At 45.9% G+C, this 18,158-nt stretch overlaps 1 protein-coding gene across 6 annotated transcripts in view; it reads right to left on the bottom strand.

Annotated features, from left to right (window-relative positions):
• Positions 1–18,158, bottom strand: part of PDE8B (phosphodiesterase 8B) — a 255,295-nt gene that overhangs the window by 66,535 nt on the left and 170,602 nt on the right. For all 6 annotated transcript variants that reach the window (XM_024997900.2, XM_024997898.2, XM_024997899.2 and 3 more), the window contains exons 6-8: positions 14,871–14,959; positions 5,702–5,780; positions 1,422–1,562 (exon numbers count right to left, since the gene is read on the bottom strand). In XM_024997900.2, coding sequence (XP_024853668.1) covers positions 1,422–1,562; positions 5,702–5,780; positions 14,871–14,959 — 309 coding nt within the window. The remainder of the gene's footprint in view (positions 1–1,421; positions 1,563–5,701; positions 5,781–14,870; positions 14,960–18,158) is intronic.

The raw sequence follows: 18,158 nt of genomic DNA, 5'->3' as shown, positions 1-18,158 counted from the left end.
AGGTACTCAGTGGCTCCTACAGAGGGTCTCATCACGTTCAGCAGTGAAATTCCCAGGCGCTTTTCCTACACCCCACAGAACACCGCTCTCTAGCTGTGCCCACCGTGGTGCTGACTACACAAGGCTCAGACCCACAGGGCCCAAGGCCTACAAGGATCAAGCCCAGCCACCACCAGGCTGCCCCTTCCAGGCTCTGGGCTCTCAGCCCCGTGGGTGTAGCGGCACCAGGTCAAGGAATTCTTTAAGGTCTCTCTTGAGGTCTTTATGACAACCTGCGAGCCTGGTATTCATCACCCTTCATTGGCAGATCTGTCCACTGAGGCTCAGAGATGCAAACTAATGGGCCCACACGAGGAAGTAGAAAACGTGGTTATAAATCTATCTCCACTCCCCTTCTACTATCCTCTGGGGCCTCCAGTCAAGCCTTCTCTGGGCTTAGCCTGGCTCCTGGTAGGTTCCATGGATGAGGCAAAGGGGAGTGTGAGGTTCCTCCCGCATCCAGACCCTGTGGAACTGGGCAGGACGAAGAGCCTGGCGGCCTCCAGGGGGAGCCTGTGGCACCTCCACTGCTTCTGGGAGGAAGTGGCTGAATCAGGATGCGAGATGCTCTGCCGCCTCTTCTCACCCAAACACTCACACGGGAAGGCCAACTGGTACTCAGGCTGGGGCCACCAGGGGTGTGGCAGCAGTCTTCCAGTAAAGTTTTCCTGCTTCCTTTTTGGTCTCACTCCCCTAATATTCTTCTATTAATTCTGGCCATCATATATAATCCAAACTTACTGTATTCCCATAAAATGGTCCCCCAGTGAAAAAATGCAAAGCTATCGAACTCTTTCACATCAGAGAAAGCATCTGAATGCTTCCAAGAAAATGCCCAGGAAGTTCCAGCGCCAAGGGCAGTGGTCTGGAAGGAAGGGCTTGTGGGAGATGCCCACCGCATCCACACCACTGCCTTCATCTGCTGGGATGCAGAGGAGGCTGCCGGACAGACTGCCGAGGCAGGGACAAGGGAGTTGTACGTCTCTTCTCAACTGTGATGAGTAAAGAGAATAGAAAAAAAAAAAAAACTGTTTGAAAAGTGGGCCTATGAAACATGTGAATACTGATACTAAATCCTAGTCCTTCAAACTCTGAATAAACTAAATCCTGGGAGGAACTCTGCTTGGAGATAGGCATGAATTTCCAGCCATCACAGGTGAGACATAATCACACGAAGGAAGAAATTTCCTTGTACAAAAGCTTCAGATTCTATATCATCGTGATAAGCACCAGGTTTGCCTGCTATCCAAAATTAACTCAGATTTGAACTCATCTTACAAACGTAAGAGATTTTTCACCTAATTGTAACATTAAAGAAGCCCATGTGAAAGAGATGACACCTTAGTTGGGCGGGGGCCGTGGATGGGTCGGGTTTCGCCCACCTTGCCCTTCTTGATGCAGGTATTGATGGTGTCGAGAAGGTCTGCCCGGTTCTTGTCGCTTTTGGGCAGCTCGGCGAGTTCTTTCCCCAGCAGTTCGCCTTTGTGGTAGCCCATCATCCTCTCGAAGGCTGGGTTGACATACTGCAAATGGGAAGTGGATATGGGTCAGGACAGGTTGCTGTGTGCCCGCAGAACACTTGTAGGGCACAGAAAACGTGCCCCGGGCCAGCGTTCTCTGATACAGTCCGATGAGTCCCCCAGCCCCAGGGGGTGGGCTCCCTCCTGACCACCAATACGCTCATTCAACTGCCATCCCAGCACCCTAGGCCCTCTGGAAACTGGAAGACATTCTTCAGCAGTAAAAATAGCAAGAAACCTTTATTTACCAGTGCCAGCTTGCCATGGGCCTTATTCACCACCCACTGCCCATGAAATAAGAAAAAACTCAGAAAAAAAAGAACACAGAAAAATTAACTAGAGGGATGTCCCTGTTGACCCAGTGGTTAAGACTTTACCTTCCAATGCAGGGGATGCGGGTTTGATCCCACATGCCTTGCAGCCAAAAACCAAAACATAAAACAGAAGCAATATCGTGACAAATCCAATAAAGACTTGAAAATGGTCCACATCAGAAAAAAAGTCTTAAAAAAAATTAACTAGAACTCCACTCAACAGGTCATAGCTTCTATTAGTCACATTTCTACAAGGAAGCAATTTGATCTCTTGTGTCTAGATAATATTAATAGATAATTGCCACTGTCTATTAACCAGTGCTATGCCTTGAGGCCACTTCTGGTCTAACTGAAGCATAAATTCAGTTAAAAACCTTGGGCAGGAGGGAGTCCTTTCGCAGCTGGGCACAGCGCAGGCCTGAGGCATCGTCCCCACTGAGCACATGTTGGGATGGGCAGACTCAGAAGCTTCCTTCCAAAATTCTGTCCAGGGCCCTGGAATTTAGAGCTATCACCTTGGCTGCCTCCCAGCTCCTGTCCATGGCCCCCCATTTCTTCTCAAAGAACAGAATCACCAGATGAGCAGGTGAGTGGAGGGGACAAGCAACAGGATCGTGGGGAGAATGTGAGTGCACTGCATCTAGGTCACGGGTTTCTTTGGGCATAACTGACATCCACGTGCTGCTTTAGAAATGGTCTTGCCCATGGAATCACTTTTGCCCTCCACGGGGATGACAGCAGTGGGGAGCACAGTGATGCAGGGACACGTGGGGAGCTGCGCCCTGGGGAAGCCGGCTTCTACTAGCACCGTCCACCCTGGGAGGAGGAGGGGCTGGGAGGTGGCTCTTGGGCCTTCCAGGGGTCACTGAAGAGGAAGGGGTGGTGACACTGTCTTCACTGACCTTCTAGCACTTTCCCGTGGTGGTCGCCGCCCTCCCTGGGCGGGCAGCAGGACCCCTGCTCATCAGGTCGGGCTCACAGTCCCCGGGCCCGCCCTGCCTGCAGCTAGGTGGCCTGGGCTTGTCTCCCAACCTGTGGGACTGTGCTCTCTGCCTAGAGGCCCTTCCCCACCTCCTGGTCATGTCAGCTCTGATTTCCACCCCGCTCCAGCAAGCTGTCCTTAAGTCCCTACCCAGTTGGAGCCTGTGCCTCTCCGACAACTCCCACCCCATCCTATGCAGGCTTCTGATGCCCTATTACACTGGACCTAAATTCTTTTCTTTCTCTCTCCCCGACTAGACATGAAAATCCTCAAGGGCAAAGGTTACTTCAGATTTGTCTTTGGACATTCAGGACTGTTCAGTAAATAGCTGAGGAATGAATAATACTTGAGCATGTATTGTTCTCCTTATTTGTTGGCCAAATGCTCATATCTTACGTGTTTACTCTGCTTTTGCTACTTGGCTGTAAATACAGGTAGAAGTCATAGCCCTTCATTTGTGCCAGGCGACCTCACAACGCAACAGGTACTCCAGGACATGGACTGCGAAGCCAAGGCACTCAAGTTCACACCCTGGCTCTGTCCATCACTAGCACCACGGGCAGTTTACTGATCTTCTCTGGACCTCAGTTTCCTCATTTGTAAAACAGCTCGGACAGTAGTACCTGGTTCATAGAATTGTTTTAAGAAATAAACGAGCATGTGCAAAATGCTAAGTACTGTGTCTGGCACATGGTAAGCACCACTTAAGTGTTTTGAAGCAAACAGTTTCAGTGGATGGAAAGGGAGAGAGAATATTTATGAATGTCAAGTACTTCTGCCACCTGCACTAAGAGACACATGCCCTGAGAAGCAGAGCTGCCCCGAGAAGGACTCTGGTACTGAATACATATATGATGCAACTCACTCATGATGACACCTTTTAAAATCTATGGCACAAAGGCCTTTTAAATTTGCCCCTTATATGTAACATCCTCTTTTTGACTTCCTCCTTGTGCTTGAGTTTTATGTTTTGGATGCTGGCAGGCTTGTAAAGGGGCCTGAGAGGGTGCCCCAAGGGAAACCCTGCAATCAGTACAGTTTCCCTTTTAATACGAGGATTCCCCTAACCAGGCACCCACCGTCCCCAGCCTCTGCTCCTTCCTATTTGAGGTATAGGCTGGTGGTGATTCATAGCTTGTGACACCACCAGCCTACCGCCTCTCCCAGAGATGCAGGTTTCCTGACCATCAGGAGCTAACTGGAGAAGGAAGGACTCATCTGTCTGTGAAAGGACTGCCTGCAAGATTACAGCTGGTAGAGAGCAGACAGCCCCTTCCCCTCATCACTAAAACCACCCCCGGCTTCCCTGTAAAAGCTGGAGGTGTGAGTTCACGCCTTTTCCCTGGATATCTCCTTGGTATGCAAGTATATATGAAGAAACTTCTGCTTTTCTCTCGTAAAGAAAGAAAAAAAGAGGGAGGTGCCAAACAAATGTTTCATGAACAGAACTGACGTTCGAGTCCAGGTGGAAGTGGACCTGCGCCCGGTCTATAACAGAAACATGTCTGATTTCTCTGTAGTTCAGGGCGGATCCGCGGGCAGGTGGGCCGGTGACAGGCGGCATCATGAGGAAGCCTTTAGACCCATGTCATGGAAATCAAAGTCCAAAAACCAGCCAAACAGGGAACCAGGTGGGAAGGCTCCGGAGTCAGAAAGACATGGCCGGATGTTTTGGTTCCAGTATTTATTACCGGGGTTTTCCTTGGAGGAATTCCTCGGCCCTCCTGGGCCTCGGTTTCCCCATCTGTATACTGTATGTCTCTTTCATGGGGTTCCTGAAGGGAAACGAGGGAACTCCACGAGCGTGTGGGTGACCAGGCCCACACACAGTGGGTAACTGCTGTCACCAACCCCAGGTGGGAGCGGGGTGTCTGTGTGGGCAGCGGGCTGTTTCCCAGGAAAGCGTGTGAGACACTGTCGTGGGCGCTGTGCTGGACACAGTCTTTATCTCTACCAAGGGCAGCGAGCCTCTCACACTCAGCGCCATGATGCAGACCAAGGGCGGGCAGGCCAGTGCCCATCAGTGCAGAGTCTACATTTCAGAATATTTTCTAAGTGTAAATGTCTTATAGTGTTAGTTGCTCTATTGTGTCTGACTCTTTGTGATCGCATGGATTTATTATAGCTTGCCAGACTCCTCTGTCCATGGAATTTCCTACCTTCCAAAAATAATAAGACAACTTTATTTCCACAAACGTTTGTCTGCCAAACACATTTCCTTAGGAAGACGACTTTAATATTATCTAAGCGTACATGCCAAGTCACTTCAGTCGTGTCTGACTCTTTGGGACCGCATGGACTGTAGCCCACCAGGCTCCTCTGTCCATGGAATGCTCCGGGTGAGAATACTGGAGTGGGTGGCCATGCCCTCCGCCAGGGGATCTTTCCAGCCCAGGGATCCAACCCCAGTAGCCTGCATTGCAGGCAGATTCTTTACCACTAGTGCCACCTGGGAAGCCCCTATATTATATAAGACTACTTTATAACTGGAATACCAACTGTAGGCAAATCAGTGAGGACCACTGATAATATTCTGTTCCCAAGGTATTTATAAATATTTACAGTTCTGACATACTTTGGTATAAACAATGTCTTTCCGCAAAGTCTAAAGAATTTACCCCGTCTCTGTCAGAGAAATCGCAGGTTCTGATCTGAACTAATTTTTATTCCTACTGAGTATCTAATTCTCAGCCAAAGAGTATTAGTTTTCTTTGCATACTTTGATGTTCCTTTCTCCAAAGAAAGTGTGCTGAAATATGAGAATTAGAGCAAAGTGCTCAGAAAAGGGTGGCTCAGACTTGAAAGGCTCTCTTTTGATGTCTAAAGATAAAACGTGCCCCCCATACCTGGATCACGTGGTCATCGCTTGTGATTTCTATGGCTTCGTGACAGTGGTCTAATGCTGTAAACACTGAATTACAGGCCCTGAAAGTTGCAAAAGATTCATGTTAGTTCTGCGAGAAAACCATGAGCGTTTCATCTGTTAACTTACCAAAGTAGACAGTTCCTCAGATTCATTAAAAACAAGTACCTTTTGATATTCTGTTTTGGAGGGAAAAAAAAGGAAACCTAGCCTTTCAAATGAAATAAACAATAGCAGATACTTCTACGTATATCACACAAGGAGAAGAACGTTGTCCAGCCGATTGTCATGGGTCATGGAATGACCTCTGCGTGTGCTGGATGAAACCTTCGTACCGACACAAGGAAAGAGACACGGAGAAGCCGGTCTCAGAGGCGCCTGTGTTCTACGTCAATGACATTCTGCTGTTCCAGTCACAGCACTGTCATGGAGAAGTCCCGTCCCCATCAGCTTGGAAAACCTAATTAAGCCCATATTGGATCTGAGGTATTCTGGCCTTTTGCAACAGACATAGAAACATTTTGTTTTTTCTTTCCTTACTTTGATGACCTTAGTTAAGAAGACTTTATGGTACTTTGCTTTCAACTATACCCACCGTCTGATGAAAGGCAAAGAGGGCAGAATTCCTCTTGCCTGGTTCATTTTACAGGTCTCCAGGTGGGCACTATTCTTGATGACCTTCCTTGTATATCTAGAATATTTAAAATCATTTCAATTTCTCACGTAACATTCTAGCTACCTTACAACCTAGAGCAACTCCAGATACAGTAAGCTACTTACCATCTAACTCAGGACGTATGTGCCTAGTTTCCAGAGCTTTCTTATTCATGCTGGCTATTTAAACAAGTCCAGTGAAGGCTTTCTCACACATTCAGTTCAGTTCAGTCGCTCAGTCGTGTCCGACTCTTTTCGACCCCATGAATCGCAGCACGCCAGGCCTCCCTGTCCATTACCAACTCCTGGAGTTCACTCAGACTCATGTCCATCGAGTCAGTGATGCCATCCAGCCATCTCATTCTCTGTCATCCCCTTCTCCTCCTGCCCTCAATCCCTCCCAGCATCAGAGTCTTTTCCAATGAGTCAACTCTTCACATGAGGTGGCCAAAGTACTGGAGTTTCAGCTTTAGCATCAGTCCTTCCAAAGAAATTCTAGGGCTGATCTCCTTCAGAATGGACTGGTTGGATCTCCTTGCACTGCAAGGGACTCTCAAGAGTCTTCTCCAACACCACAGTTCAAAAGCATCAATTCTTCGGTGCTCAGCCTTCTTCACAGTCCAACTCTCACATCCATACATGACCACAGGAAAAACCATAGCCTTGACTAGACAGACCTTTATTGGCAAAGTAATGTCTCTGCTTTTGAATATGCTGTCTAGATTGGTCATAACTTTCCTTCCAAGGAGTAAACGTCTTTTAATTTCATGGCTGCAGTCCCCCCACAAATAATGTTAATTTACTAGACAGATGTTTCTTCTCATAAACTCTTAAAACATTATTCATTTTTTCTCTCATAAAGCATCTAACTTTGCCATTTTACTTTGAACTGTTTACAAGGCAGAGAGTAGAAAAAAATTGGGTGAAACTTGGTTCGGTATTTTGCCAGTGATGGGACCCTGGGCAATGTTTTCTCTTTGCTGGGTCCCAGTTTCCTCATCTATAAAATGAAGTGAAGTGTTAGTTGACCAGTCATGTCTGATTCTTTGTGACCCCAGGGACTGTAGCCCGCTGAGCTCCTCTGTTCATGGAATTCTCCAGGCAAGAATACTGGAGTGGGTTGCCATGCCCTCCTCCAGGGGATCTTCCCAACCCAGGGATCGAATTTGGGTCTCCTACATTGCTGGCAGATTCTTTAAATTTCGTTGTAAGACTCAACATAGATAGTTTATGTGAGCTATGTCTCAAAGTACTTGGGACAACTTAAGATTTCAAGACATGGTACTTAATATTATTTGCAAGATCTCAGAATAATTCTTTGTTAAAGCTTTCAAAGGCTGTTGGTGAGAAGAAAAGTTAATCATAACCTATACTTTCTCATGAGTGTATCTGAAATATCAAACCCAGAACTGCTTTCAATAGTAGCAAGGCAACCTGCATGGAAAATGAAGGATTTTAGTCCATTGACGGGTGGTGTTCCTGTCACTGCAGAGATGAAGATGCCAGTGTGGGAGGGTATGTACAGTAAGTAATCGTGATGGAGGTGAGGAGAGGAGAACGTAAACCCCATGCAACCAAGATGCCCAATAGGGTAAGGCATTTTCTTATTCAAATTGCTCCAAACTATGTTTCTCAAAAAACTGGAAACAGAACTACCATATGACACAGAACTATCATCAGATTAGATCAGATCAAATCAGTTGCTCAGTCGTGTCCGACTCTTTGCGACCCCATGAATTGCAGCACGCCAGGCCTCCCTGTCCATCACCAACTCCCAGAGTTCACCCAGACTCATGTCCATCGAATCAGTGATGCCATCCAGCCATCTCATCCTCTGTCGTCCCCTTCTCCTCCTGCCCCCAATCCCTCCCAGCATCAGAGTCTTTTCCAATGAGTCAACTCTTCTCATAAGGTGGCCAAAGTACTGGAGTTTCAGCTTTAGCATCATTCCTTCCAAAGAAATTCCAGGGCTGATCTCCTTCAGAATGGACTGGTTGGATCTCCTTGCAGTCCAAGGGACTCTCAAGAGTCTTCTCCAACACCATCAATTCTTTGGCGCTTAGCCTTCTTTGCAGACCAACTCTCACATCCATACATGACCACAGGAAAAACCATAGCCTTGACTAGACAGACCTTTGTTGGCAAAGTAATGTCTCTGCTTTTGAATATGCTGTATAGGTTGGTCATAACTTTCCTTCCAAGGAGTAAGCATCTTTTAATTTCATGGCTGCAGTCACCATCTGTAGTGATTTTGGAGCCCAAAAAAATAAAGTCTGACACTGTTTCCACTATGACCCAGCAATTCCACTCCTGGGTATACATCCATAAAAAACAAACACACTAATTCAAAAACATACATATGCCCCAATATTCGTAACAGCATTATTCACAATAACCAAGACAGGGAAGCAATGTAAGTACCCATTGACAGATGAATGGATAAAGATGTGGTGTAGATATACAATGGAATATTACTCAGCCACAAAAAGAACAAAAGTTTGCCATTTGCAGCAACATGGATGGACTTGGCGGGCGTTATGCCAAGTGAGATAAGTCAGAAAAAGACAAATACTATATGATATCACTTATACGTGGAATCTAAAAAAATCAACAAACCAGTGAATATAACAAAAAGCAAATTCACAGATATAGAGTACAAACTAGTGGTTACCACTGGGGAGAGGGGAGAAAGAGATACAAACTATCAGGTATAAAATAAGCTATAGGGATATATAGTATAATATTTTATTCTAACTATAAATGGAGCATAACCTTTCAAACTTATGAATTACTATATTGTAACATAGGGGCTTCCCTGGTAGCTCGGTTGGTAAAGAATCCACCTGAAATGCTGCTAAGTATCTTCAGTCGTGTCCGACTCTGTGCAACCCCATAGATGGCAGCCCACCAGGCTCTTCCGTCCCTGGGATTCTCCACGCAAGAACACTGGAGTGGGTTGCCATTTCCTTCTCCAATGCATGAAAGTGAAAAGTAAAAGTGAAGTCGCTCAGTTGTGTCTGACTCTTCGAGACCCCATGGACTGAAGCCTACCAGGCTCCTCTGTCCATGGGATCTTCCAGGCGAGAGTACTGGAGTGGGGTGCCATTGCCTTCTCCAGCCTGCAATGCAGGAGACCCCAGTTCGATTCCTGGGTCAGGAAGATCTCCTGGAGAAAGGAGAGGCTACCCACTCCAAGTATTCTTGGGCTTCCCTGGTGGCTCAGATGGTAAAGAATCTGCCTGCAATGTGGGAGACCTGAGTTCAACCCCTGGGTTGGGAGGATCCCCTGGAGGAGGACATGGCCTGGAGAATCCCATGGACAGAGGAGCCCAGTGGGCTACAGTCCATGGGGTCACAAAGAGTTGGACATGACTGAGCAACTAAGCACAGCACATATTGTAACATATGGTACAGCAGCTATACTTCAATTAGAACAAAAAATAAAGTAAGTTGCTACAGCCTACCTAATATGAGCTGTGTACTGTCCTGTTAGCAATGCTATATTTGTAAACATGATCATTTAAAATGTGAAAAAGAATCAAGGAGGACTTTAAAATTGTTACCAAAGTCATTACTGCACCACGTCTTCTGAAGAAGCAAGAAAGAGCTCGTCTCATCGCAGTGTGCTCAGGCCTTTGGGTCCAGCACCCAGCCCAGCACCACAGCAAAGCGAGCCCTGTCTCCAGCAGTCCCACAAGGAAAAGCAAGTCTGTGTGGGCTAGTTCCTTAGCTTTGGGAGCTGGATAATGAAGTGCTAACACGTCTGATCAGATGAAACATTCCCCTCGCACCCAAGTATTTTCTTGAAGGACCTGTGTGGCTCAATTAAGCATGTAAACAGCTACCTCCAAGTATGACGGTTTCTGTCAATTCAAGAGGTTGCTTTCGTACAAGATCTTAGCTCCAGCTGCCAAAATGGATCTATTGGATGTTCACTACAAAGCATACACTCTCTGGTGAGCATCACGCCCCACGGAACAAAGCAGATCTTTATCAATAGTTAAAGTGAAAGTATACTGGCAGGACCAGCAGATTACTGTCTCTGGCGACGAATGGTATGGGACTGCCATGTGTAAATCTAGGCTTTAAATCAACTTGGTTGATGGTTCTATTTAAATAAACCTGTAGCAAAATGAAGTAATTACTTTGACTCATATTCCTAGAGTTTGAGAATTAAATTTCCTGCATTAATTATAAATATTCTTCACATAGAAGAAATTTAGCTTAATTTTTCTGTTCTTATGAGCCATATAACACAGCAATGTGAATGTATTTTTGTAGTCTTCAGGTTGAGAAGTTGAAAAATTAGAAAAAGCTCCAGAGAAACAGAATATTGTTGTGAAAAGCCAAGAAGTACTAGTAATGTAACCATTTCCCCTTCATCTTCTTAGTTGTCCATGAAGATTCACATGAAGCAGGTAAATATCACAAAGCTATGATAAATCTAGACAGTGTATTAAAAAGCAGAGACATTACTTTGCCTGCAAAGACCCTTTTATCAAAGCTTTGATTTTTCCAGTAGTCGTGTATGGATGTGAGACCATGGATGGAACATAAAGAAGGCTGAGTGCTAAAGAATTGATGCTTTCAGACTGTGATATTGGAGGAGACTCTTGAGAGTCCCTTGGACTGCAAGGAGATCAAACAAGTCAGTCCTAAAGGAAATCAACCCTGAATATTCATTGGAAGGACTGATGCTGAAGCTCCAATACTTTGGCCACCTGAGGCAAAGAGCCAACGCATGGGAAAAGACCCTGATGCTGGGAAAGAGTGAGGGCAGGAGGAGAAGGGGACAACAGAGGACGAGATGGTTGGGTGGCATCACCGAGTCAATGGACATGAGTTTGAGCAAACTCTGGGAGATGGTGAAGGACAGGGAAGCCTGGCGTGCTGATCACAAAGAGTCTGACATGACTGAGCGACTGAAGAACAACAGGCAGAACATCTACAGGGAACACAGTGCTATGACAGTGTGCAGAGTGCGCCTGACTTAACACAGGGTGCCTGGATTCTGCTCCAGCACTGGCACCTACGTATCAGGTCCTCGTGACCGTGCCAAGAGTCTCTCTGGCTCTCAGTGTTTCCTCTGTCAGTTGTGCTGCGGTGGCTGGGTTACATGATCTCTTGTGTTCCTAACAAAGGGACTCTAGAATCTACTCCAACAAAACATGCACAGCCCTCTGAGACATACACACCGAGGCTGTAGAACCAGGGTAGGATGCATTGTGCAAGGTGGTGGCGTGAAGGGCGACGGTTCTGGACACAAACTCACATCCCAGCAGGAGTGTGCAAGTGGCAGGGAGGGAGTCGTGGACATGCCACCAGCCAGAAGCGTTCCTGGGCAGTGATGCAGTGCAGGCTGCTTACTTTAAGCCATCACAGCTCGGTTTCCACTCCTGTAACACGACGACTGTCACGCAGAGCCCATGTGAGGATAAAGTGCTCTATAAACATCGGTTGGTAACGAGAGGTGTAGTGTTCCACAGAATACCAAGGTTTGCGCATCAGGAATTGATTCTTTCTAAAATGGAGGACTGCTACTGTCTTAAGACTTGGAGTAAAATAAACTGATCCAAGTGTAAGCCTCAGATAATGGGTATCAGACTGCCTAATGATGAAACAATAGCTCATCCTTCATTAGTGTAAACTCACAGCCCATAGGGGTGGACATGACTGAAGCGATTTGGCATGCACATCAGCTTAAACTCCCAGTAAATACCCAAATCCTACTGATATTTTGGTTAACGTAGTTCTTTTCACGATAAAGAAGCACAAGAACATAAGTGATAAATGGTCATCAGTCCCCCCTTGTCTCCCTAGCCATTCCCCCTCTCATGAATTCTTCTGTTCAATAAAGCGATCCACCACATGTACACAGAAGTATGATTCTGTTCTATCTTTAAAAGTTATTCTCATATAACGGAATTTCTAGATTAGGTATCTTATGTTTGATTACATGATCTTTTTTCTTGGTTAAGTAAATGTGGTCACCATCCACGAAGACTGGACAGAAGTGTCTGCCTCCAACATCCAGTATTATCCACGCAGCACAGCGTGTCCTTGCTGAATGCTAGTAATGTCACATATTTAGCTGCAGCTGGGGGTGGAATTGCAGGGAAAAGTATTATATAATTAGTCTATAATTATTCTGGCATTGTATAACACAGAGCCTCATTTCCCCTATCAACAGCAAGTCACAGAGTTGCCTGTCAGCCCCTGGGGTGCAGGTAGATGGTTTAGATGTCCTGAAGCACCCTAAGGAGCTGGAGAGACCATGGAGGGTCACTGTCTCTCCCATCCACTAGGCCTAGGGAGAATCAAACCACACACCCCACCGCTACTTCTCCAAAACACAAGAAGGGCGCTGAAGATAGTTGAGGTACAACCAGCCAAACAGCATCAGAAGGACCTGACCACTTAGTCCTTCCTCCTCTGTCTTCTCTTGCAGAGAACTTGCCTCCCTTCCCCGCTGCAGGGGCTGCTCCCAAATGCTTGTGACTGGGAAGGGAGGCTTCCTATCAGCCAAGCTGAAGCTGGTGCAGAAGATGAGGGGGTCAGGGTTCTGAGTAAACCCACCTTCCTGGGACCGCAGCTGCTGGGCCAGGTCCGTTCACCGGCGTGATGCAGATTTGGACTAAGAACCCAAGGCATTTCACTACAACTTTACAATGAGCCCAACTCTGCAAACCAGCTCCAGCCACTGTCGGGTGAGAAGTTATGGGACTTGCACACTGTTAGGTGCTTAGAACCTTGCCGAGTTCTGAATCTGTGAGTCCTTGAGAAGTTCTCAGTCCCCTGGCTCTGAGCAGATTTCATCAGCACGATAACCTAAAGCCCTTTCCTTTTTATCTCCAGTGCTGCCTGCGGATGTTTATTTCAAATTGCCAGATCTGCCTTCGCTCCACTCCCCCTTGACGAGGTACCTTCTGCCCTCTGACCTGTGCCATCAAACTTCATGCTGCCTAGGAAAACTCAGTAATGAGGGAATTACCGATCAAAGCAGTAAGGCGTCTGCAGTTCACTTTTGTGGTAGATCAAACACTGTTGAAGAATTAAACCAAAATGAAATCTCTCTTTTCCTAATCCTATTTATTGTGAAAACATCTAAAATAAAAGTACAAAGTCTTTTTCACTCTCCATAAAAACAGAAGAGACCCCCAGGAATAAAAACAATTAAAGTACAATTAAAACTCATAAATTGCTGTAGTAAAGGCAATGTGGTTTCCCTAAGAAATTCTATGAAGTTCCCTGAAGCTAATAAATATATGGATACAAAGAAACCAAGGGATTTATTTTCCTTACCAAAGAACTCCCAACTGGTTTGAGATTCTCAATTGTTTAAGACTGCAAAAGGGAGCGTTTACCCCACACTTCTTAGGGCTGTCTAGCCACCAAACAGTTGACTTCCCTGAGCAGGGGGAATCACAGAAGAGCCTGTCTCTGTGGGTTCATGCCCATCCATTTTTCTTTCAAGGAACAGAGGATGGCCCAGAAAAGTTAAGTTTAGAAAGGGTTTTGTTCTCTTTGAAAGCAAATTCAGTAATGAAGTTAAGAAATAGAGCCATTTCAAAGATATGCTGTCTTATTTATTTTTCGCTGAGTCTGAAAGCCTGGCAGGCTACAGTCCATATGGTTGCACAGAGTTGGACGTGACTGAAGCAACTTAGCACACACGCACACACTGAAAGCCAGGTTGACCCCTCAGTCTGCTGGAGAGAGGAGCCAGGGCCCTTCTAGCACCCTGTAGCCTGCAGCCCCTTGAGACTGGCCTCCCAGGGGCTACAAGCTGCCCTGAGCCTCTTCTTTCCCCTGCTCTCTCTGCTCATAGGGACAGGTTGAAGAAATCAAGGTCCTGAGAGTGTGCCAGAGCAGAGCCTGAGCAAAAGCAGGCATGGGCTAGAACTCAGCTGTTTCAAGAAGCCCCAGAAGCAGAGTATCCTACCACCCAGACACCGAGAGAATCCATTTATCTCAGAAGTGAGCACCACAGAGAAGCTAAGAGCACCAGACATGCACACAGAGACTTCAAAACGCTCTGGAAGATACCTCATGCATACTGAGGCCACAAGTAGGTCTCAGGCAACTGCTATCACAAATAGGTAACAATTACCATAGTTAGCATAATAAAGATACCCCTGGGTCTGCCCCCATCTATACCAATCCAAGTAGGAATTTATAAATGTTGCAGGTACTAAGTACTAATGCTCAAAGGCTATTCTTAATCTCCATATAATTGTACAGAAGTTAAACAGTACTTTTCCTAGGGTATAATTTTAAAACTGCTGTAAATAGTGGAAAATACTGTCAAAAGAAGAAATGCTTCCAATTTATTTCATTATACCAAAGGGCTCCCAGTTTAGACTCTCTCTTTTAGCAGCTACCATCACTTGCTCAATAGCTGCAGAATCTCTGGGGTTCGGTTGTGACCCTCAGCCTGAGGACAGACAAGCTTGGCTACAGAACGGTTAACCTCGTGTTCATCCTATTTCACTACATACCTTAATTTGAACTGTGAGAGAACTTCCCCATGTTCTATTTGAATCAGTTCATTGTAGCAAGCGATTATGCTGCTGTTCTCCATAAATCTCTGTGGGAAAAAAGCAAAGATAATACATAAGACAAATACAATTACTTCTTAAACAGTTAAAAAAGGCTTGTTTCTCCAACCTCAGGTAACTTTGTTATATAAGACAACTAGTAAGTAAGATGAGATGAAATAAAACAGCTGTCAGGGTATTTGAAATGCCTGTTAAAATGTATACGAAACAAGAAAGCAGGTAATATTGTACAGTTAACTATAACAAAGATGGGGAAAAGTTCATTATGAACATTCATAGGAAAATAAACACGCAAGGGTTGGAACACCTCCCCAGCCTTGCTAATTACTGAAGCATCTGGGCTGCTGCTGCACGGAGGGAAGTCTTCTGAAACCTGAGCCTGGACTCCTTCACCGTGTGTGCACCGTGAGTGATGTCTCCTAGACGGAAGGGAAGGTCTTTGCTTCTTTCCTCATTGGAGTGCCTCACACTGCTCCCTCTCCCGTGTCTGTCTCCTTCACACACATGTGCACACGTGCACACACACACACACACTTCCACATATGTAGCGTGGACGGCACCTCCCTGGGGATCACAGGCAAAGGTCCCCCGACTCTCCCTGTGCCTCTGGTGCCACTATCCCAGGAAGAAGCTGGGAAGGGCTAAGAACAGAAGGGGAACCATGAAGACACAGGGAGGGAAATACTTTCTATTTGCAAAACAAAGTCAAACATGCTGAAGTTTTGGTTGAGCTTCTGGGCAGCTGGAGATTACGTGTCAGTCTGTATCCGAGCTCTGAGAAGTGTGAGATGATGCTTCATAAAGCACAAAAAATGATCATAATAAAATAAGTTCTTGAAAAGGATGAGATAAACAGTTATATTTCTTTTTAATAACATTAAAGTGTATAAAGTGTAGAAAAATCTCCAAATCACTGATAATATCATAAGGCTAGAGATATCATTAATTTTGGTTTATTTACCTTAGACTTTTATTATATCTCTGTATATATGAATATATTTTATATGTATAAGCATACATATTATATGTATATGCTTATACATATAAAATATAAAATGATGTTATATTTTCACTTTCATAGCCAAGTAGTAATTTTTTATGATTCTTATTTTCCTTTAGGTCTCCTAAGAACTTTCAGTGTGGTAAAGGTCAGCCTTCCAGTGGGTGACAGTTTCTAAACACTGGAGTGCTTTGTTTGCACGAAAGTGACACTCAGTGAGTGTTTTATAGACTAAAGGCAGTAGGAAAATCTTTGGGGAATTTTAAGACTATAGTTCAGTCAGTCAGTCAGTTCAGTCGCTCAGTCATGTCCGACTCTTTGCGACCCCATGAATCGCAGCACGCCAGGCCTCCCTGTCCATCACCAACTCCCGGAGTTCACCCAGACTCACGTCCATCGAGTCAGTGACGCCACCAGCCATCTCATCCTCTGTCGTCCCCTTCTCCTCCTGCCCCCAATCCCTCCCAGCATCAGAGTCTTTTCCAATGAGTCAGCTCTTCACATGAGGTGGCCAAAGTACTGCAGTTTCAGCTTTAGCATCATTCCTTCCAAAGAAATCCCAGGGCTGATCTCCTTCAGAATGGACTGGTTGGATCTCCTTGCAGTCCAAGGGACTCTCAAGAGTCTTCTCCAACACCACAGTTCAAAAGCATCAATTCTTTGGCGCTCAGCCTTCTTCACAGTCCAACTCTCACTAGTTAATGCAAAAATCTGAAATAAACTGAGTGAACCAAGAACAGTGCTCCTCAAACTTCAACATGCTAAGAATAACATGGATGTTTGGTTAAAATGCAGATTCCCGGGCCCTGCTTCCAGAAATGTAGGCATGTGTCTTTAGCACAGTATTTCTCCACACGCTCAGGTGACACCAACAGGCACTGTACGTTCCCAGGACAGGAGGAGAAGCAGAGTCTTCACTGATTTTTCACACTCACTTGACCACAGCAGCCTTTTGTCATGGACGCCTCGTAAGAGCTTTGGCCACTAAAATTCCTTGAAACAGTTTGGGAAATATGACTTTGGTGGACCAGGCAAGGAGTTGGCAGTTAAACACCGTAGATTTGCATCTTGACTTGTTTTGAGTATAAGCTCTGCAAGCTAGTCATTTTGAGTCTGTTTCCTCTTCCACAAAAATAGAGAAAATACCAAACCTCTCATCTGTAGATGAGGATCAGGTCAATCACCTAGATTGGGGTCTGACAAATAGTAAGTCTTAGTTCCCCAATTCTTCCTCCATAAGACACCTCTGCAGGGAGGAACTGTCTGATCACTGCATCCTTGACACACAAGCACAGTGCCTCACACAGAGCCCGTGCTCCCTGAACACCTGCTGAATGAACTCGTAATGATATCCCTTGGAACGATTCCACTGCAATGATGTCATGTCAACGTCATTCCAAGTAGAAAAAGTGGTACACACAGGTTGATGCAAAACCCAGCTGCAATGGCCCTCTGCTGAGATGCTCTTTCTAAAAGGCTCGGAGTAGCCCAAGCGCCATGCAGCCGGCCGCTCGCTCACACAGAGCTACCGAGGCTTCGAGCAGAGCTGCTGCGGGATACTTGATGGCACGGCGTGTTCCCGGGTCCCCATTCAAGACCCGCTGACTGAAGCACTGGCCAATTAGCTAGTGACACAGAGCTGAGTTTCAGCAGATGATTTAGCATAAGCAAAATAACTCAGAGGTGGGAAATAACTTCACAGAAGGCAAGAAGAATAGCTGGCATATTTGGAAGGGTGCTTGGGTAGAAAGTTGCCAGAGACAGGATTTTGCCCAAAAAAGGAGACTGGCCACCTGGGGAGCAGCCTCAGCCGATTCTGTGCTGTGGTAACTTGGGATGGAAAACCTGGCAGGTGTGGTGTGCTTCTCTGGGAAAGAGCCCCAACTACTTGGGGGCACCCTGACCTGGCTGGCAAATGGCCTTGATCAGACCCAGGACTAAAGAATACAGGGTGGCCCCTGACGGCTACTGTTTTTCATGCTTTCACAAAGGGCTTCATTCCCCAAGGCTGTCCGCAGAAAGTAGTACTGTATCTAGATGGAGAAGTGAAACCTTCCAGAGCAGCACAGACAGGTTACAAAAAGAATAAAAAGGAACAACTGTATCATCCCTCCTAAATTTACTCAGTAGCATTTGCACCCAAAGTGGACAGGTGTTTCTCCTGAGATTTTCTCTGAGTAGACAGGCAATCTCAGCCCTCCAGACAAGACGCACCACTCCAAACACCA

The sequence above is a fragment of the Bos taurus genome, chromosome 10, assembly GCF_002263795.3.
Source record: "Bos taurus isolate L1 Dominette 01449 registration number 42190680 breed Hereford chromosome 10, ARS-UCD2.0, whole genome shotgun sequence".
Lineage (NCBI taxonomy): Eukaryota > Metazoa > Chordata > Mammalia > Artiodactyla > Bovidae > Bos > Bos taurus.
Note: the sequence above shows the minus strand (reverse complement) of the source record. Positions and strands in the feature narration are given on the sequence as shown.